The 19709-nt window shown below is 37.8% G+C and overlaps 1 protein-coding gene across 1 annotated transcript in view; it reads left to right on the top strand.

The window, feature by feature from the left end:
• DSCAM (DS cell adhesion molecule) overlaps nucleotides 1-19709 on the top strand; it is a 776379-nt gene that overhangs the window by 562739 nt on the left and 193931 nt on the right. Inside the window, exon 15 of the mRNA XM_036744150.1 lies at nucleotides 16503-16670. Within this exon, the coding sequence (XP_036600045.1) occupies nucleotides 16503-16670 (168 nt within the window). The remainder of the gene's footprint in view (nucleotides 1-16502; nucleotides 16671-19709) is intronic.

The following is a 19709-nucleotide window of genomic DNA, read 5'->3' as shown; positions in this document are numbered from 1 at the left end:
TGAGATCACTTTTGCATGTAGAGGCGTTTCCAAGGAGAAAAGAAACCTCTTCACATGAGGTGGGTTGAAGAAGAGGTGGAAGACATTTGAGTTATATGAGATGAAGAGAAGAAGATGAATCAGAACTCTGAATGTATGGCCTATATTTTTTGGTGAAATGTGAGGCAAGGTTCTCAGCTGAGAAGAAAAGTGGGAGGAAGGGAAGGCATGGGGGATTAGAAAAGAGGTGTAAAGGCTTGAAAAGGCTGCTGTGGTTGTTGGAATAGTGAATCTCTTAGGGAGGTGTAAAAATATTGACTTACTATAATGAGGGCCCAGGTGAGATCATATAATATAAATTTGTGGTGAACCCAGTCATTATGGTTTTGTGATTTTTCTCCAGGTCTATTCAACAGCACAAGAAATAGATGCAAAGGCTATTTGTAGATTATGGGCATAATCCTAGACTGAATCCTCACTGGGCAGGATTGGTAAAAAGATAAATTGTCAATGTAGTGTTGAACTAGTTCACTAATGGGTCAAGATGGGAAAGAAAGGAAAGTATACCCAGTGCAAGGGAGATGACTTGAGAAAGAACCAAATGGTGAAAGGATTGGACATCACAGTCAGTTTGTCAATCAATAAGTATTTATCAAGTGACTACTATGTTGGAATACAAAGAAAGGCAAAAGAATCCCTTACTCTGAGGAGTTCACAATCTAATGGGGATACAATATATAACCAACTATGTACAGACAAGTTATATACAGGATAAATGGGAAATAATCCACAGAGGGAAGACACCAAAATTAAGATGGGTTGTGAAAGGATTCTTGTGAAAGGTGAGGTTTCAGTGGGAACTTGAAAAAGGCCAAGGAAGCCATGAGGCAGGGATGAAGAGGAAGAGCATTCCAGGAATGGAAAACAGCCAGTGAAGATGCTGAGAACTAAGAGATGGAGCTTCTGGTACAAAGAACAGAAAGGAGGCCAGAGTTGCTGGATCTGTAACACTGGGGTGTTACACTGGAAAAATATGTATAAGGAGAGCTAAATTATAAAAGTATTGAATGTCATACAGGAGATTTTGTATTTAATTATGGAAGTAATAAGGAACCGCTAGAGTTTATTGAAAAGGGTGATGACATGGTTGGAATTGTACTTTAAGAATTGCAGATTAAGGAAGTTCAGAGTTCATGAACATGGAAGTGAACATTTGCAAGTGATCAGAAGATTAAGGATTTGACCATGTCTGTGTGTGGTTATGGTGAGGTGAAAATTTTTTAGATCGTTGGAAATGAGTAAGTTGAGCAAATAGGAGGTTAAGATATTTGAGAGATTCTCAGTATGTATGTTGAAATCCTCTTCTATGGGGGCAAGAGTTGAAGAGGAGAGGAAGATGGTGAACCAACATTCAAGTCATTGAGGAAAGCAGAATGTCCTGGCAAGAGGCTGGTACATAACAGCTACCAGAACTTGATTGGGTGGTAAATAAAGATGGAATAAAGCTCGAAGGAGAACTGATTGAGAATAGAGGTAGAAGAAGAGCCTGGAAGTGGTGGTAGTGGCGGGGGGTGGGGTGGGGTGGGAAGAATAATCCAACTCTCCACCTTGACTAGCAACCAAAATAACTGCTATTGGAAAAGGTGTCCAGGGAAGATTGTCATCAGAAGGAAGCCAGGTTTCAGTGGGCACTAGAAGATGAGTGAGTAAGAAAACTAGAGCTACAATGAAAGAGGAAAAGCAGTGAAGTTGAGGGGAGATGAGAATAGAGAGACAGCAGTGGGGGCAAGAATACGGTTTGAATAATGACAGTTCCAAGTTCAACATCACTGGCATTAGGAAAGCGTGATGGGATGGGAGTTTTTAATCATTGAGGAATAAGCTCAGGTAGTGTATCTATATATAGATATTCTAGCTTCAGGATGGGCATCTCTCAGGGTTTTAGGCAGCCATGTGTAACTGGAAACCTAGAAATGGGAGGTAAAAGAGATACCCCCATGGAGAATCTCATTCAGGTCACTGGTGGAGGGAGTGTGATAGACTGGTGTGTCCTTCCTTATTGATTGATTGGCAAACTATTAATAATAAGAGAAATTCACATTAAATCAACTCTGAGGTTCTGCCTAATAACCATCATAGAGGCAAAGATGACAAATAAATGCAGCGAATTTTTTTTGAGAGCTTCCTGGACATATGAATTAATCCAACTATCCTTTGAAGTAATTTGGGACTATACACGAAAAGTCACTAAATTGTGCATGTCCTTTGATTCAGTGATAACTTCTACTAAGCATATACCCCCAAATACATCAAAGAGAGAGGACCAAAATGCATGAAATTTTTTATAGAAACACTTTTGTTGTAACAAAGTACTAGAATCAAAGTTTATACCCATTAATTGGGGTATAGTTGAACAAACTTTGGTATGTCAGTACAATAGTACTATTACTACACCTTAAGAAATTATGAATGCCATGGAGTAAGGAAAACCTGGAAGAACATCTATGGAGTAGTGAAATGAACAAAAGCAGAGCATAGTAAAACAACTCTGAAAAACTAGATCTATGATCAATGCAATGGCCATATTTTATTTCAAAAGACTAATATGATCAATACACAGACTTGTTTTCCTTGACTACTTATTTCTCACAAGAGAAGGTTTTTAATTTTTGTAGAAAGGGAGTGATCACAAATTGGAGAATGTGTGAAAGTATCCCCAGTGACAAAAAGTAGGAAAAAAATTTGAAGATCATCAAGGAAATTTTTTAAAAATATACAGAAGAAAGCAGAAGGAAGTTTATATTGGGGCACAGACAAGTAGGAGAATATTGTAATTACCATGTTAAACTTAATATATACTTAAATATGAATATAACAGAATCAAGGTGTCACATGCCCATCTTTGTATAAGGAAACATTTACATTTATCAGCTTTATAGTGATAAAAAAATAAAGTCATATAAATTCTCAACACTTTACTTTCCTTATCAGAAAAAGGGGGAATAGGGAGCAGAGTCAAGATGGTGGCTGGAAAGCAGGGACTTGCCTAAAGCTCTCCCCCAGGACCCTCCAAACACCTATAAAAAATGGCTCTGAACAAATTCTAGAACTGCAGAACCCACGAAATAGCAGAGGGAAGCAAGGCTCCAGCCCAGGACAGCCTGGATGGTCGCTGGGTAAGGTCTATCACCCCATGCTGGGAGTGGAGCAGAGCAGAGCCCAGCATGGGCCCCACCCAGACTAACCAGACCAGGAGCTGGGCAGAACAGGCCATAGCACCCTGAATCAGTGAGCTGTGGCAGTTACCAGAATTCTCAACCCACAAACACCAAAGACAACAAAAAGGCTAGTGGGAAAAACTGTGGGGACAGAGTGAAAGGAGCTCTCATTGGCCACTGCCCCAGAGGCAGCAGAGGTGGTGCAGCTCTGAGACCACTTACATAGCTACAGCTGCAGTTGCTCCCCACCCCAGACCCACCTGGTAGGAGGAATTAAGTGGCAGATCAGAGCAGGAGTGCAGAGCCTGCTTAGATCTGAATCACAGTCCAGGTTGGCGGTTCTTGGGGGCGGAGGAGGGCTGGTGTGGCAGAGCTTGCTGTGTAGAAATAGCTCTGAAAACAAAACGCAGCCCCTCAAGCTTGGGACAAAGGACTCTACTCTACAAGCAGTCATACCCCAATGAAAAGCTCAAGGATTAAGTGGTTGGCTGGGAATATGGGCAGGCAGCAAAAATAGACTCAGATTCAGACTCAGACTTCGGAATCTTTCTTTGGTGACAAAGAAGACCAAAACATACAGCCAGAAGTCAACAAAGTCAATGAGCCTACATCAAAAGCCTCCAAGAAAAACATGAACTGGTCTCAGGCCATGGAACAGCTCAAAAAGGATTTGGGAAAGCAAGTTAGAGAAGTAGAGGAAAAATTGGGAAGAGAAATGAGAATGATGCAAGAAAACCATGAAAACCAAGTCAATGACTTGCTAAATGAGACCCAAAGAATACAGAAAAAAATACTGAAGAAAACAACACTTTAAAAAATAGACTAACTCAAATGGCAAAAGAGCTCCAAAAAGTCAATGAGGAGAAGAATACCTTGAAAGGCAGAATTAGCCAAATGGAAAAGGAAGTCCAAATCTGATGAGAGTAAGGTTCACTCATTCCCTTCTACCTCCCCCCTCTTCCCTTCTATTGCAACAGCTTTTTCTTGCCTCTTTTATGTGAGATAATTTACCCATTCTATCTCTCCCTTTCTCCTTCTCCCAATATATTCCTGTCTCACCCCTTAATTTGATTTTATTTTTTCATATATACAAATACTGACAAAGGTCTCATGAGTTATAAATATTATCTTTCCTTGTAGAAATGTAAATAGTTCAACCTTATTAAGTCCCTTATGATTTCCCTTTCATGTTTACATTTTCATACTCTTCTCCACATTTCCTAAATGGTCTCCTTCCTTCAAGCTCTTCCCCTCTCACCCATCCTTCACAGAGCAACCAGATTAACTTTACTAGTGTACAAGTTACTCTGCCACTTCATAGCTCAAAAGCCATCAGTTGCTCCCTATGATGGCTAGGATATAAACTCTTTAGTGTGTCATTGAAGAATGCCCATTTTCTATATCTAATTTGTCTCCCCAACTTCACGTCCTAGTCCTGTCTTCTCATTCACCCCACTCTCCTGACAAATCACTTTATTTATTGGTCTCCAAACTCATCCTATCCTTCACTAGTCCCATACTACTTTTAAAAAAAGTTATTTTTAGTTTTCAACATTCACTTCCATAAGATTTTGATTTCTAAATTTTCCCCCTCTCTCTCCTACCCTCTCCCCAAGACAACATGCAATCTGATATAGGCTGAACTTATACATTCATATTAAACATATTTTCACATTAGTCATGGTGTAAAGAAGAATTAGAAAATTGGAACATTGTTACATTATTGGTAGAGTTGTGAACTGATCCAGCCATTTTGGAGAGCAATTTGGAATCATGCCCCAAGGGCTATAAAAATGTGCATATCCTTTGACCCAGCACTACCACTTCTCAGGCTCTCTCCCAAAGAGATCATACAAATTGAAAAAGGACCCACATGTACAAAAATATTTATAGCAGCTCTTTTTGTGGTGGCCAAGAATTAGAAGTTGGGGGATACCTATCAATTGGGGAATGGCTGAACAAGTTGTGGTATATGAATGTAATGGAATACTATTGTTCCATAAGAAATGATGAGCTGGCGCACTTCAGAAAAACCTGGAAAGATGTACGTGAACTGACGCTGAGTGAAGTAAGCAGAACCAGGAGAACATTTTACATTGTAATAGCCATGTTGTGCATGACTAACCTTGGAGAGACTTGGTCCTTCTTTGCAATGCAAGGATCTAAAACAACTCCAAAAGAGTGGATATGGAAAATGCTATCCATATCCAGAGAAAGAACTTTGGGGTCTGAATGTAGATGTAAGCATACTATTTGCTCTCCTTTTCTTTTGTTGTTTTGTTTTGTTTCTTCTTTCTCGTGATTCCTCCCTTTAGTTCTAATTCTTCTTTACAATTTTTACACCCAGTGTCTCTGATAAAGGCCTCCTTCCTCAAATAGAGAACTGAGTCAAATTTGTAAGAATACAAGTCATTCTCCAATTGATAAATGGTCAAAGGATATGAACAGGCAGTTCTCAGAGGAAGAAATTAAAACTGTCTATAGTCATATGAAAAAATGCTCTAAATCACTATTGATTAAAGAAATGCAAATCAAAACAACTCTGAGGTACCACCTCACACCTTTCAGATTGGCTAACATGACAAAACAGGAAAATGACATATGTTGGAGAATGTATGGGAAAAATGGAACACTAACGCGTTGTTGGTGTAATTGTAAATTGATCCAACCATTCTGGAGAACAATTTGGAACTATGCCCAAAGGGCAACCAAACTGTGCATACTCTTTGACTCAGCAATACCACTTCTGGGTCTGTATCCCAAAGAGATCATACAAATGAGTAAAGGATTCATTTGAAGTGCTCCAGCTCATCATTTCTTATGGAACAATAGTATTCCATTACATTCCTATACCACAACTTGTTCAGCCATTCCTCAACTGATGGGCATCCCCTCAATATCCAATTCTTTTTTACTGCAAAAGAGCTGCTATAAATATTTTTTGTATATGTAGGTCCTTTGCTCATTTGAATGATCTCTTTGGGATACAGCCCTAGAAGTGGTATTGCTGGGTCAAAGGGTAGATTTTGCATGATTTTCCAACTTTGTTAATATACTGTAGTAGCTACTGTACAGACGCTGGTTGTAAAAATTGTTTCCCAGCTTTCTGCTTCCCTTCTAATCTTGGTTGCTTTGGCTTTGTTTGTGCAAAAACTTTTCAATTTCATGTGATAAAAATTATCCATTTTGTACTTCATAATATTCTCTCTCTCGTTTGATCGTAAATTCTTCCCTTTTCCATAATTTTGACAGGTAAACTATTCCTTACTCTTCTAGTTTGATTATACTATCAGCCTTTATATCTAAATCATGTACTCATTTTGCCTTCATCTTGGTATCCAGTGTAAGATGTTGGTTTAAAAAAGAAGAAATGGCACCAATCCGGGCCTTGATTGGTGGGTAAGATTTTAAAATCAGGAAAGGGTGTTCCAAGCAAAGATATCAGTTCAAGCAGTGGTATGGGGCTTGAGTCTTTGGGTTTATCAAATAGTAGACTACTACAGTCATTGACTACTGTGTCTTGTGTACCTAACCTCTTCCACTGATCCAGCATTCTATCTCTTAGCCAGTACCAAGAAGTTTTGATGATTACTGCTTTATAACACAATTTAATATCTGGTGTGCCTAGGCCACCTTTCCTTGAATTTCTTTTCATTAATTCTCTTGCTATTCTGGACCTTTTGTTCTTCCAGATGAATTTTGTTATTATTTTTTCCAGCTCCATAAAATAATTTTTGATAGTTTGATTGGTATGGCATGAACAAGTAAATTAATTTAGGTAGAATTGTCATTTTTATTATATTACCTTGGCTACCCATGAGCAACTGATAGGTTTCCAATTATTTAGATCTGACTTTATTTGTGTGAAAAATGTTTTGTAATTGTGCTCATAAAGTTATTAGATTTGTCTTGGCAGGTAGACTTCCAAATATTTTATAATGTCTACAGTAACTTTAAATGGAATTTTTCTTTCTATCTCTTGCTGTTGGGCTTTGTTAGTAATATGCAGAATTGCCAATGATTTATGTGGGCTTATTTTATTTGCTGCAGCTTTGCTAAAGTTGTTAATGATTTCAAATAGTTTTTTTTACTTGATTCTCTAGAATTCTCTAAATATACTATCATATCATCTGCAAAGAGTGATAGCTTTATTTCTTCTTTGCTAAATGCTAAAGAAAACATTTTTAAAATGTAGGAACAACAAGGTGGTGTAACAACAATGCTACTTGCCACTACTGTGGCTGTGTAAAACTAATAACACCATCACACGGGAGGGCTGCTAGCACAGGTTCCTTGATCTGCTTTTCTAAGGAAAGCAACTTTAAGGGGTTTACAGTCTCACTTTAATTAAACATACATATATATCATTCACTTAGTTCAGAGGGAAAAGTCAGCACCCTGAACTCCAGAGCAAATACAAATAGAAATTACAAACAGAGACAATATAAACAGACCAACAGACAGGTTTCTGGCATACATAGTTACCAGAGAGAGAGAAGCACCAACGTCTGGGTTTTCAAAGCCAGGGAGGCTCCTTGACAGTTACTTAGAGTCTCCACACCAACATTCTTCCAATGAGTGTGACCCCAAAAGCAAAACACCAACCTCAGAGCTCATATACAGTGTTCCGGGCCCTGAGGGCTTAGAGCCTACTTAGCAAAAATGGGTGTGGGAAAGATCTTTAATCATTAGCACCACATCATATCCGGGTTGTTTCCAATCAATGACTCTTCATTCAAAGAAAGAGAAACTCAAAGACACCTGATTGCCTCAGTGCTGAGAAGGGCTCCAAAACAAAAGACCCCTCTTTGCTTGCCATTACAATTGAAAGACAGGACTCATCAAAGGTTCTTGATTACCTCAGTGCTAAGAAGCACTCCAAAACAAAAAAATCAAAAGGTCCCACTTTACCTGCAGATTCAAAGGCAAGACTCATTAAAGGCACCTGATTGCCTTTACCAGTGGCACCTTGATTACGAGTGGCACAATGGATAGGGCTCTAGGCCTAAAGTCAGGAAGAACTGACTTCAAGTCTGGCCTTAGACACTTACTAGCTATGTGTCACTTCAGTTTCCTTATCTTTAAAATGAGCTGGAGAAGGAAATGGCAAACCACTCTGGTATCTTTGCCAAGAAAACCCCAAAGGGGTCCTAGAGAGTCAGACATGACCAAAAGAACTGAACAAAATTTTTAAAATAGTTTCTTGAAGCACTTTTTTTATATCTACCCACACTACTCACTAACTTTCCTTCTCCTTCAAGTATAAGCCTTCCCTTGTAACAAATATTGCCTGTGTAGTCAAGCAGAGCAAATCAACACATACCCCTGTAATTTAAGTTGGCATTAATTGTGACTATTCCTTCCCCAATTCTACCCTCTCTCAAGCTCTCCTCTTATCTCTCCACCTCATCTGTTTTCCTGTTGATTATGCTGTATTTCTACATTAAATTTTTTGCGTGCTTGTATACACACAGATGTGTGTTCCATCTTCTTTCTCTCAGAACAGATAAAAGTGAGGTTCATTTTGAGGTAAGTTAGTAAATATTTAAACACTGCTTCTGAAGACAAAATGTACATACAACATGCTTTTAAATTCAATCTTCATTATTAACATTTTCTTATCACTTTCTTAAGTCTATACAACCAGCAAAATAATAAATCTGGCCCTGATTTGTTGCATTTGTTGATTTCTGATATGTAAATGCTCACACTAAAAATTAAAAGTTAGTTCTCTCCAATGACTTTGAACTGACTCTAATTAACTCTCAGGGATTTTTGACATACCCACTCTCACAATCCTACCGCATTTGTATATTCTTCTTCCGATGGTCTCCAGTTATGAAAAATAAGTTTTTCCCCTTCTTTATTTCTTCATTAATGTATTCCATTTCTATCCCTTTTCTTCACTAATTTAAATTAAAAACAAAAGAAAGCACAAAACCCTGTCCAGGCCCTAGATCTTTTTTCTTCCCTCTAACTCTTGAAATAAGAGGGGCTTTAAAGGCACAATGAACTTATTTCTCACTATTTCTACATAAAAAAATTAATTATCATCTAATCCTTCAAATGGTTCAAATATAATTACTTTTGTAGGTTTTTTCTCTTATCTCTCTGTTTCAAAGAGTCTATGCAGCTCTGTATTTCACTTTACCCCTGTAGACTTACATTCACTTTTGCAAGATTTTATTCTTATTTATAAGGCTTTTTATTGTTCATTTTGTTATACTGTATTCCAAGTTGTTGCTATGAAGTCTTTTGTGATCATTATCATAATTGCTTGGGGCTCAATCTCTTCTTTTCCTAGATGTTAGCAGTGGTGGTAGTTGTTGTCATAGTGATCCTGAAAAGTCTGGATTTTGTCTATGCCATCTCTGGATATATTCAATTTAATGTGAGTGAGTGTGTGTGTGTGTGTGTGTGTGTGTGTGTGTGTGTGTATTTCAAGAGGTAAACATTATATTCTTTCTATTTCTACTTTGCCTGTGGCTTTATTAATTTTTAACAATTTTCCTTTATGATTTCTTGAGATATAGCATCCAGGGTTAAAAAATTATTTGGTCATGGTTTTCAGGGTTTTTGTAATTCTTTTTTAATTAATTCTTCTAATCCATATTATTTTCCTCCCCAAACCTCATTTACAAATACATATAGTCAAGCAAAACAAATCGCCCTATTGGTTATACCCAACACATACATGCACAAATGAAATAAATACATATATGTGGGTGTATCTCAATCTGTACTCTGAGTCCCTTAAATTTCTTTCAAGAGGTAGGTAGCATGTTTCCTCATGTGTCCTCTACATCTTGAGTTTAATAATTCTTATATTCTCTTTACTCCTTATGTTTTCAAGGTCAATTTTTTCACATGGTAGATATCTCAAATATCCTTGTAATTTTTCAGGCTTTTGATTTTGTTCCACTATTTCTTGTTGCCTTATTGAATCATTGAGTTCTATTTGTCCTATTTTATTTTTCAGGGTTTCAAATACTTGGCTAAGGCTGATTTTTTTTTACTCTAATGTTTTTATTCTTTTTCCAACTGCTCAAATCTGATTTTATAATCTCTTGTTTGTGCTCTTCATTTCTTCTATCCACTCTAAGACTCTGTGTGAGCAATTCATTCTTTTTTTTTTCTGAAGTTCTACTTGCAATTGTTTTGACTTTTTTTTTAATTATTTTAACTACTAGTGTTTGTTATAGTAAGAATCTTTTCCCCATTTTATTTATGTGTATAGTTTCAGTACTTAGACTTTGTCTTTGTGCCAGGACCAGGATCTGCCATTTCATGCACTTTGGGATAGTTCTGCTATGTCAAGGTCCTCTTTTCCAGTGTAGTCTGGAATTGGCTTCCCTGTAGTCTCTGGATGATAGGCTGTCTGAGGCCCAGGCCACTTTCTCCAAAGCCCTGGACTTGGATTACAATATTGTCCTAGGACAGAGTTAGTGTCAATCTCTGTCCACTGATACACTTTGCAACATCCATCCTGAGGCATCTCCTGATTCAGGTCATATTTGAAATTCACCATTTTCTTGTGCTATAGCTGGAGGTCAACAGCTTTAGGCTTTCGCTCTGGAATGGTGTAACTTGAGACTGTGCCATCTTTTGGCCAATCTCCTAGGGCTTTCCTAGATTCCAAATTGTACTAGCTTCAGTCAAAAAGCCCTTAATCCCTGGAGTTTCTTGTTGTGGAGTCCTTTATAGGATGGAGGAGTTTGGTGATTTTAATTTTGTTTCTGTAAATGGTGCTTTCTTTCATTGTCAGTAGGTGTTCCTGAGGAGCTATGGATTTAGCTAGAACCTTTTACACTACCATCTTAACTGGAAAGTTGCTTAATAATAATCTTCAAGCTATTCTGGAATATTCTACTGTTGGTAGTCAGCAGCTGCGCTTGATCATAGGCAATAGGAATTATATACATATATATTATATTAAAACAGGAAGAGAATAGATGTCATTGTTTTGCCGTTAATAACACTGGCAATTTCTCAAAGTGATTTCAAACTTTTTATATTTACTTTAATCCTAAATTTGTCACTGTGAGGTGTAATTCTCACTTTTATTGATGGAAAAACTGAATTATATTTAGTTATATTTCTTGTTCCTAGATCACCACCAAGTCACCACCAGATCTGGGGGTAGATCTCAATTCAAATTGTTTTCTGATAGCACTGATCATATTCATAAGCAGAGTAGGCAACTTGTAGTCCAGAGGTGTCAGACTATCTGCCCACATCCTGCAGTGACTGAGAAAATTACTAAATGCAGCTCAAACCAGATTAAAATGTAATTGGGAAATCTTTAATAAAAAAACAATCAAAATGTACTATAACATGGATAATTTAAATTTGTGGTTTTCTAAGTAAGCCCTACAGGCAGCTGGAAGGCATAGTGGATAGAATGCCAGGCCTGGAGTCAGGAAAACTCATTTTCCTGAGGTCAAACTTGGTCACAGACACTTACATCTGTGTGACCCTGGGCAAGTCACTTAACCCTGTTTTGCCTCAGTTTCCTCACCTGTAAAATGATATGGGGAAGGAAATGGCAAATCACTCCAGTATCTTTGCCCAGAAAATCTCAAAAGAGTCAGACACAACTGAAAAGTGACTGAATACCAATAACAACAAAGTAAATATGTGGCTGCAGGGACCTGTTTCTATTTTGACAGTACTGTTGTAAAATGTCTTGAGAAAGGTTATAGAAAGAGATTTCACTCCAAATATCTGCCCATTTGCCTGCTCAAGTACCTGAAAATAGATTATGAGATGGTCATTCCTTTGGCAAAGCATTGCATTAAAAGTAAATAATATTTTATTTATATATTTGTGTTGCTTAGTATCAGATTGCCTTCTATCCTGATAACTAACTGAAATCCTGACCCTGAGTGAAAAGTTTTGATGGGGAAGGGAAAAAGGACAAATTTTGGAGCATGGAAATTGTTTAAGGAGAACAGACCTAGGTAAGATACTATAATGAGCAGTTGATGGAAACCCCTTCTTTAGTGGTTACAAAGAAGGTAGAAATCTAGTGTTTAAAGATTATTTCAGGATAATCTGATTTAGAAGAGTGGGCTGGATTAGATAATATTCCAGTCATAAATCTGATCATCCATCTGTGAGTATTCTAGTGAGAAATTTATTAATTCTTAAATATCTCAAACCAAGTTTTTGAGCTCTCCTATTATAACTGGATCTTTCTTAAATTCATTCATATGTTTTGAGAACAATACCTAATAGATCTTTGGTCTAGAAGAAAAAGAGCAAAACCTACCACTGTTATCCTAAAATTGTCTGATTAGACTACAATGTGCTTTAAAGGAAGAGAGTAGGAATGACTCTGCATATACTCAGGCTTTTCACAGTCTAAGATACATAGGTAATGATCAAAAGTTGGGGATGTTTGAATGTGAAGCCATTAAAGTAAACCATTTCTATAACCAAAGTAATTAATGCTGATGTGTCCAATATGTAGTTGACAAGCAAAAATTAGAATTACCCGGTTAACCTAGAAACAGGAACATTGATCTTCCAGAAAATGTCCTTCTGTGAGGACAAGTCAAGATTAAGGTCAACATTTCCAATATGACTATGGGTGTCAGCTTCCTATTATTCCTTTTCCTGCTGATTCCAGTGGGGTGGGAGTAGAGAAGAAATAGTAAAGCTTGTGATTCACTTAAACCATAGATTTCAGCAAAAACTGGGCAGTCATCCGGAACTTTGGCACACTTTGACACAGCAAGAGAGTCCTATACTGATTTTATGACCAAGGAAACTCATATAACCTCTTAGTACCTCAGGCAACTTGAAGACTATAAGTTACAGAGAAGTTCCACAAAGATTAAATCTCAATTTCACTACCCCATTCCCCCCAAAATAAATCTTTTCTTATCTTTAATTACTTAAGGATTAAAGAGCAAGGAAGCTATTAAGTAGCCCTGTAAATCTAAGAACCAGGACTCCATAGTGAGATGTGGTAAAAATTATATATTATCCTGTAGCTAGCTATTGCTCCTTTGAGTGGATTGAGGGTCTTCTCCAGTAATTTTAGGCAACCCTCTAAAGATAATCCCATTTTACAGCAGTAAATATGTTGTGAGGACTCTATAACTAGCATCATAGAATTATAAAGTATTTAATATGGGAGTGACCTTGTAGATTATCTCTGCAATGGTGGATTGCCCACTGAGCCTAGCCTTTATGTGAATGTGGAGAGTGTCTCTGATGCAATTCCTCAAATGAAAGAGTGTGGGGAGCCTGCTTCTGGAAGAGCTATATCAACACATAATGGAAGTGCCTTGTAGAGACTTTGGAGCATGCACAGACATTCCGTAACTGGTTCCAGTCCATTTGTCACATGACGAAGAGGAGCTTCTTTGATTGACTAAGACTGCAGAACCAGAACTTCGTGTGTGGGGGCAGAGGAGAGGGAGATAGAAGGTGGTGTGGACATTTAAAATGCACTAGTTGGCCTTGTCCCTTATTTTTAGTTGATTTCCTTATACTTTGATTTCTCCTGGTCTGTCTGTATTCTGGTAAGAGAAGAGAGATAATGCTATAAGGCTACCTGTACACCTCAGTTCTTTCCCTTGGTGTTGTTCTTTCATGTTAGGTGAAGGAGATTAATCTGGAAGCTATGACCTTGTGAGGTTTTAAAAGTAAGAAGAATAAACTAGTCTGAGGGTCTCAAACCAGAGTCTGAGGGTCGAGTCCATGCTAGATTTTGTAGCCAGCCCTGCATCAATGAGCTGAGGAGTGAGAAGTGACCTTTCAGGATGGTAGATGAGACGAGGACTCTTCTAGCAAGGGTGCTAGTGCTGCATTTGGATGTGAACTTGATGGGCCCAAACTGAGTGAAATCTGAGGCACTCATCCTTAACCCAATTCCTATATGCAACAAGTCCCAGAAAGTTCACCTCCAAATGAAGCGTTGTAATTATTGCCAGATGAGTCCTTATCTCAACTACCATCCTGAAAGTCATTCTTCACTTCTTAAGGCATTGATGCTGGACTGGCTTTAAAACCCAGAATAGACTTGGCACCTTGGCTTTTGGACCTCAGGTAGCTCCCTCTCCTAACTTTTCAAAACTCTAAAAGTCATAGCTTCCAGATGAATCTACTTCATTTTAAATGTAAAAGCAAACACTGAGAAAAAGAACTGAGACCCACATTCACAGGCCACATGTCAACCTCAGATAGGGAGAAACCGCTCCCCATCCAAGGCCAACATCTGGCATTACAGCATTGTCTCTCCTCTCTTACCAGAATGCAGACTGGAAGATGTCAAACCACAAGGAGGGCAGCTGAAGAGAAAGGGACAAGGACAACTAGGGCCTTTTGATTGCCCCCCTCCCCCAGTTCTGACTATATAACTGCAGCCAAAGAGGCTCCTCTTCATCATGTGGTAAGTGGACTTAAACCAGTTACAGAATGTATACAAACACTCCAAAATCCCCTCAAGGCACTTCCATTACATGTAATCGTGGCTCTCCTGGAAATGAGCTCCCTAGCCTCTTCCACATGGTGAATTGCATCAGTGACACTCTCTATATGTTCGTAAACACTGGGCTCAGTGGCCAGTTCTCTGCAACATCAAGTTGAGCCTCCTCAGGTGATAAATGAGAAAAGAGGCTCAGAGAAATCATGAGATATTCCCAAGGTCTCACAGGATAGTTACTGTCAGTTCAGTTAAGTGGCTAGATACATGAGATATAAAATGAAAATAAGAGCTAGTCCCCATCCCTAATCCTCATTCTAGGAAAAAGGTATGGCATGTACACAAGTCTATCGAAGAAGTGCAAGTGAAGCACTACTTGGGGTCAAAGAGAGAAGGCACATTACTGAGTGGAGACACAAGTGAAGATTTTCTGAATGAGTTGGCACCTGATTTGGGCTTTAAAGGATTGGTAGGAATTCAACAGTTTGATGTGTTGGAAGGAACAGACATTCCTAATGGTCTTTCCATTGCATCATCAAATAGTGTCATGGTGAGGGCTGGGAGTTTAAAAAAGGAGTGGGGGTGGTTTGTCTCTCTCCAGGACCCATATCTGAGAACACACTCTACTAATCCACTATTGAGTAAAAATGCAGAGCCAAAGAGAAAGTGAAGCAGAGAACAATGAGAGGAAGGCATTTGTATTCACTCAGAGGTAGTAGACTATAATGCAGTCAATAGAAGACTTAAAATACTACCACTCCCTCACCAGAACTACTTCAAATCCTGGGTATTATAATAAACTATACTAGCACCAGATATTTATTATATGAACAAACAAAATATAGTTGCCAATGCCCACTCTATCCAGAATTACATTCTGAGGATCAGTGATCTGTATCTTCTCTAATAATAGGCATAGTAAACTCTTTGAGGACAGAGGCTGTTTCATGTTTGTCTTTGTGTCTCCAGTAACAAAATGCCCTGACCACAGCAGGCACTTAGTTTTAAAATTAACTAATAGATGCATTAGATTCAATGAAATGATACTTAAGTGGAATAATGAAAAGAGCTGTCATTTATATAATGATTTATATAACTATTTAAGGTTTACAAACATCACCTAATTTTATCCTCACAACAATCCTAGTAGGTAGGTGTTATTATTTTCCTTACTTTACAGATAATAAAACTGAGGCAAAGAGTATATGTGACTTGCCCAGGATCACACGGCTAGGCAGCTGTCTGAGGCAAAATTTGAACTCAGATCTTCCTGACTCTAAGTCCAATGCTCTATTTGCTTCCCTCCCCATGTGCCTGAGAACTGGAAGTTAATTAGACAGTGAAGTTTTGTTTCATTTTCTTTTCTTTTCCTCTCAGTAGATACTTCATTTTGGCTCTTCTTCAATTGGGAAAGAAGGTTGTAGTTTTCAAGGACTCAGCAGAGGCAGAATTTTTTTGCATTATAATTCCTTTTAACATTCTGGTCAATCCTTAAATGCCTGTTTGGGACTTTTAAAATGTATTTGTTTGCTTGTTTGTTTGCCCATTTATTTACATATTTGTTTGTTTTGCCCTCCTTGCTTCAGTTTCCCTGACTCCTATTTCTTCAACATTATTACTAAAATTCATCATGTACTGTGTTCCCTCAGACATTCCTCCCTGAATACAGTTCAGTTAGAAGCCCTTCATTTAAAGCATGATGTGGTGTTGTTTCTTTCCTGGCGTCCAACTTTACCTAATAACTTAAAATATTTTGCATTTGAGAATTCAAATTGATATGTAATAAAAATCATTTATAAATATTGTGAAGGCAGGGGAAAAACTCAAGTCTCTATCTCTTCTTTTTTGAAAAAAAAACCCAAACCTAAAAGACTCCTGGGATTCTGCTCAGAGAACCAAAGATGTTTCCCCTCAGCTGAACTCGGCCACCATCATTGATATCCATCCTTCCTCCACCTACAGCATCCGCATGTATGCCAAAAACCGAATTGGCAAGAGTGAAGCCAGCAATGAGCTCACCATTACAGCTGATGAAGCAGGTACAGTCTGGCTTTTTTCTTGTTTAAAATCAGAACAGCGTTCCAGCTATTTCTGTGGATTTGAAAATTCCATTTACCCAATATCTGTTTCTTTTCATGAATGAGATAACCTTTAGGGAAATGAGTTTTCAGATCACAACTATATCTTTACAAGTGTCCTTTTTGGTGCCTTTGATGAATGCATATTTCTGTATCTACAAAAGATAGACAATACTTCAATTCTTTTGACTGATTAGCTGTATCCATATATTTTGGATATTAATTTCAAATTGGAGATTAATTTTTTTAAAATTATTACAGTGTTGTTGTCATTTAGTTGTTTTCAGTCATGTCTGACTCTTTGTGATCCCATTTGGGGTCTTCTTGGCAAAGATACTGGAGTGATTTGCCATTTCCTTCTCCAGCTCGTATTACAGATGAGGAAACTGAGGAAAATAGGGTTCAGTGACTTGCCCAGGCTCACACAGCTAGTAAGTATCCGAGGTCAGATTTGAACTCATCTTCCTGACTGTAGGCCCAACACTCTATCCACTGTACCACCTGGCTTCCCAGGCCACTTATTCTGAACCAACAACATTTTCTCTTTTTAAACTTATTTATATAAGGATTTATCTCTTTCTTATTGTTCCCTTAATAGAAAAAAAGAATAAATTTTTTAAAAAACAGTCTAACAAAATAAATTCCCATAATTTCCAAAAATATATGTCTCATTGTACATTTTTAAGTCCATCACTTCTCTGGCAGGAGGTGGGTGGTGTGTTTTATTTTCAGTCCTCTGGATTTATAGTTTATTATTTTATTGATGAGAGTTTTTAAGTTATTCAAAGTTATTTATTTCTATAATGTTGGTGACAATGTATAAATTGTTTTTATTGTTTCTGCTTATTTTGCTTCTATCAGACTGACAGAAACAGGGCTTTTTGGTTTCTCCTGAAACTATACATTCATAATTTTTATGGCACAATAATATCCATTAAATTCCTATGCCATAATTTGTTTAACACTTCTCCAATAGATTCCACCTCGTTAGATTCCAATTTCTGGCTTCTATGAAAAGAACTGTTATGAATACTTTTGTACATATAGGTCCTTTTCCTCTTTCTTTGATCACTTTGATACCCCCAAGTCATGGTAAAACTGGGTCAAAAAGAATACATACACAATTTTGTAACTTTGGGGGCATAGTTCCACATTATTTTCCAGGATGAATGGACTAATTCATAGTTTTATACCTGCAGTAGTACCTATTTTTCTACAGCCCTTCCAACATTTGTCATCCTGTTTTGTCATCTTTGCCAACCTAATGAGTCTGAGATGGAATCTCAAAGTTGTTTTAAGTTGTGTTTCTCTAATTATTAATCATTTTTGGAGTATTTTTCACTTGATAGTTGATGGCTTAGATTTCTTTCTTTGAAAACCACCTGTATGCTAGACATGATGGTGCATACATATAAGCCCTGCTACTTGGGGGGAGGGGGGAGACACTAGAGCTTGAGCTCAGGAATTGTGAGCTACAGTGTGCTTAGCAGATTCAGTGTCTTCGGTCTATGACAAATATGATGAGCCCCTGAGAGCCGGGAGCAACCAGGTTACCTAAGGAGAGGCAAACAGGACAGGTCAATGCTCACGTGTTGACAAACAGTGGGATTGGTGCCAATGAGTTTGGGTAAGATAGGGAGACTCAAGAGAAAGACAGAGACAGAGACTTAGGGACAGACAGAGACAGAGAAAGAGGCAGAGAGAGACAGAGCAAGAGAATATAATAGTAAGGTAAGACTTTTTTATTGTTTTCTCTTTTGGAATGCTAAGGCAATCAAGTACCTTTAATGAGTCTTGCCTTTGTTTGAATTGGGCAGGTAAAGTGGGACCTTTTGTCTTTTGCTTTGGAGTTCTTCTCAGCACTGAGGTAATCAAATGCCTTTGAGTCTTGCCTTTCAAATATAATGGCAAGCAAAGTGGAATGTTTTGCTGTTTTTTCTTTGAGTGCTTCTCAGCACTAAGGCGTTTGAGGGCCTTTGATTGAGGCTTGCCTTTGTTTTAATCGAGAGTCTTTGATTGAATCGGGAGTCTTTGATGACCTGTTTAAGTTAAAGGAAAGCCTAGGTCACATGAGTTTGAGTTGCATGGTTGTGACACCCTCTGACTCTGAATAAGGATATATATACTCTGAGATTAGCATTTTGTTTGGGGCTTATTCATTGGAAGAGTGTTAGTGTGGAGACTGTGGGCAGCTGTTAAGGAGCCCCCAGCTTTCAAAAACCCAGATGTTGGTTCTTCTCTCTCTGGTAACAATGTATGTATAGTTTTGGTCAGACAGATAAAAGCTTGTCAGTTGATTTGTGTTATTTTGCTCTGTTTATATAATTTCTGCTTGTAATTTCTGTTTGCGTTTTCTTTGATGTTCAAGGCACTGACTTTTCCCCCTGAACTAAGTGAATAATATATGTATGTTTGATTAAAGTGAGATTGTAAACCCTTTAAAGTTGCTTTTCCTTAGAAAAGCAGATCAAAGAACCTGTGCTAGTAGCCCTCCCTTGTGCTGATGTTGGCCTTACACAGCCACAATAGGGGCAAGTAGCATTGTTGTTACAGAGAAACCGAGAAGGAGAGGAAGGAAGGAGGGAGGGAGGAAGGAAGGAAGGCAGGAAGGAAGTAGCTGTTTATATCTTTTGACCATTTATCTATCAGTTTGTGACAGTTTGATAAATTTGAATGTTGCAACATATTTTGGGTATAAGACCTTGAACAGAGAAATTGGTTATAAAGATTGTTTTATTCCTCCAATTACTTATTTTCCTTCTAATTTTTAACTCTACTGGTTTTGTTTGTGTGAAACCTTTTAAAAATTTACATAATACAGATTGCCTGTGATCCTTTTTATTGCTTTATTAGTTATGAACTCTTCCTTTATGCGTAGATCTGAAGGTAATTTCTTCCTTCCTCCCCTAATTTGCTCAGAGTATCATGCCCTGTATTCATTTGTAGTTTATTTTGATACATATATTACGAGATGTGGGTCTTAATAATTTATGCCAAACT

Source organism: Trichosurus vulpecula, chromosome 2 (assembly GCF_011100635.1).
Source record: "Trichosurus vulpecula isolate mTriVul1 chromosome 2, mTriVul1.pri, whole genome shotgun sequence".
NCBI classification, from domain to species: domain Eukaryota; kingdom Metazoa; phylum Chordata; class Mammalia; order Diprotodontia; family Phalangeridae; genus Trichosurus; species Trichosurus vulpecula.
This window is presented reverse-complemented; position numbering and strand designations above follow the sequence as displayed.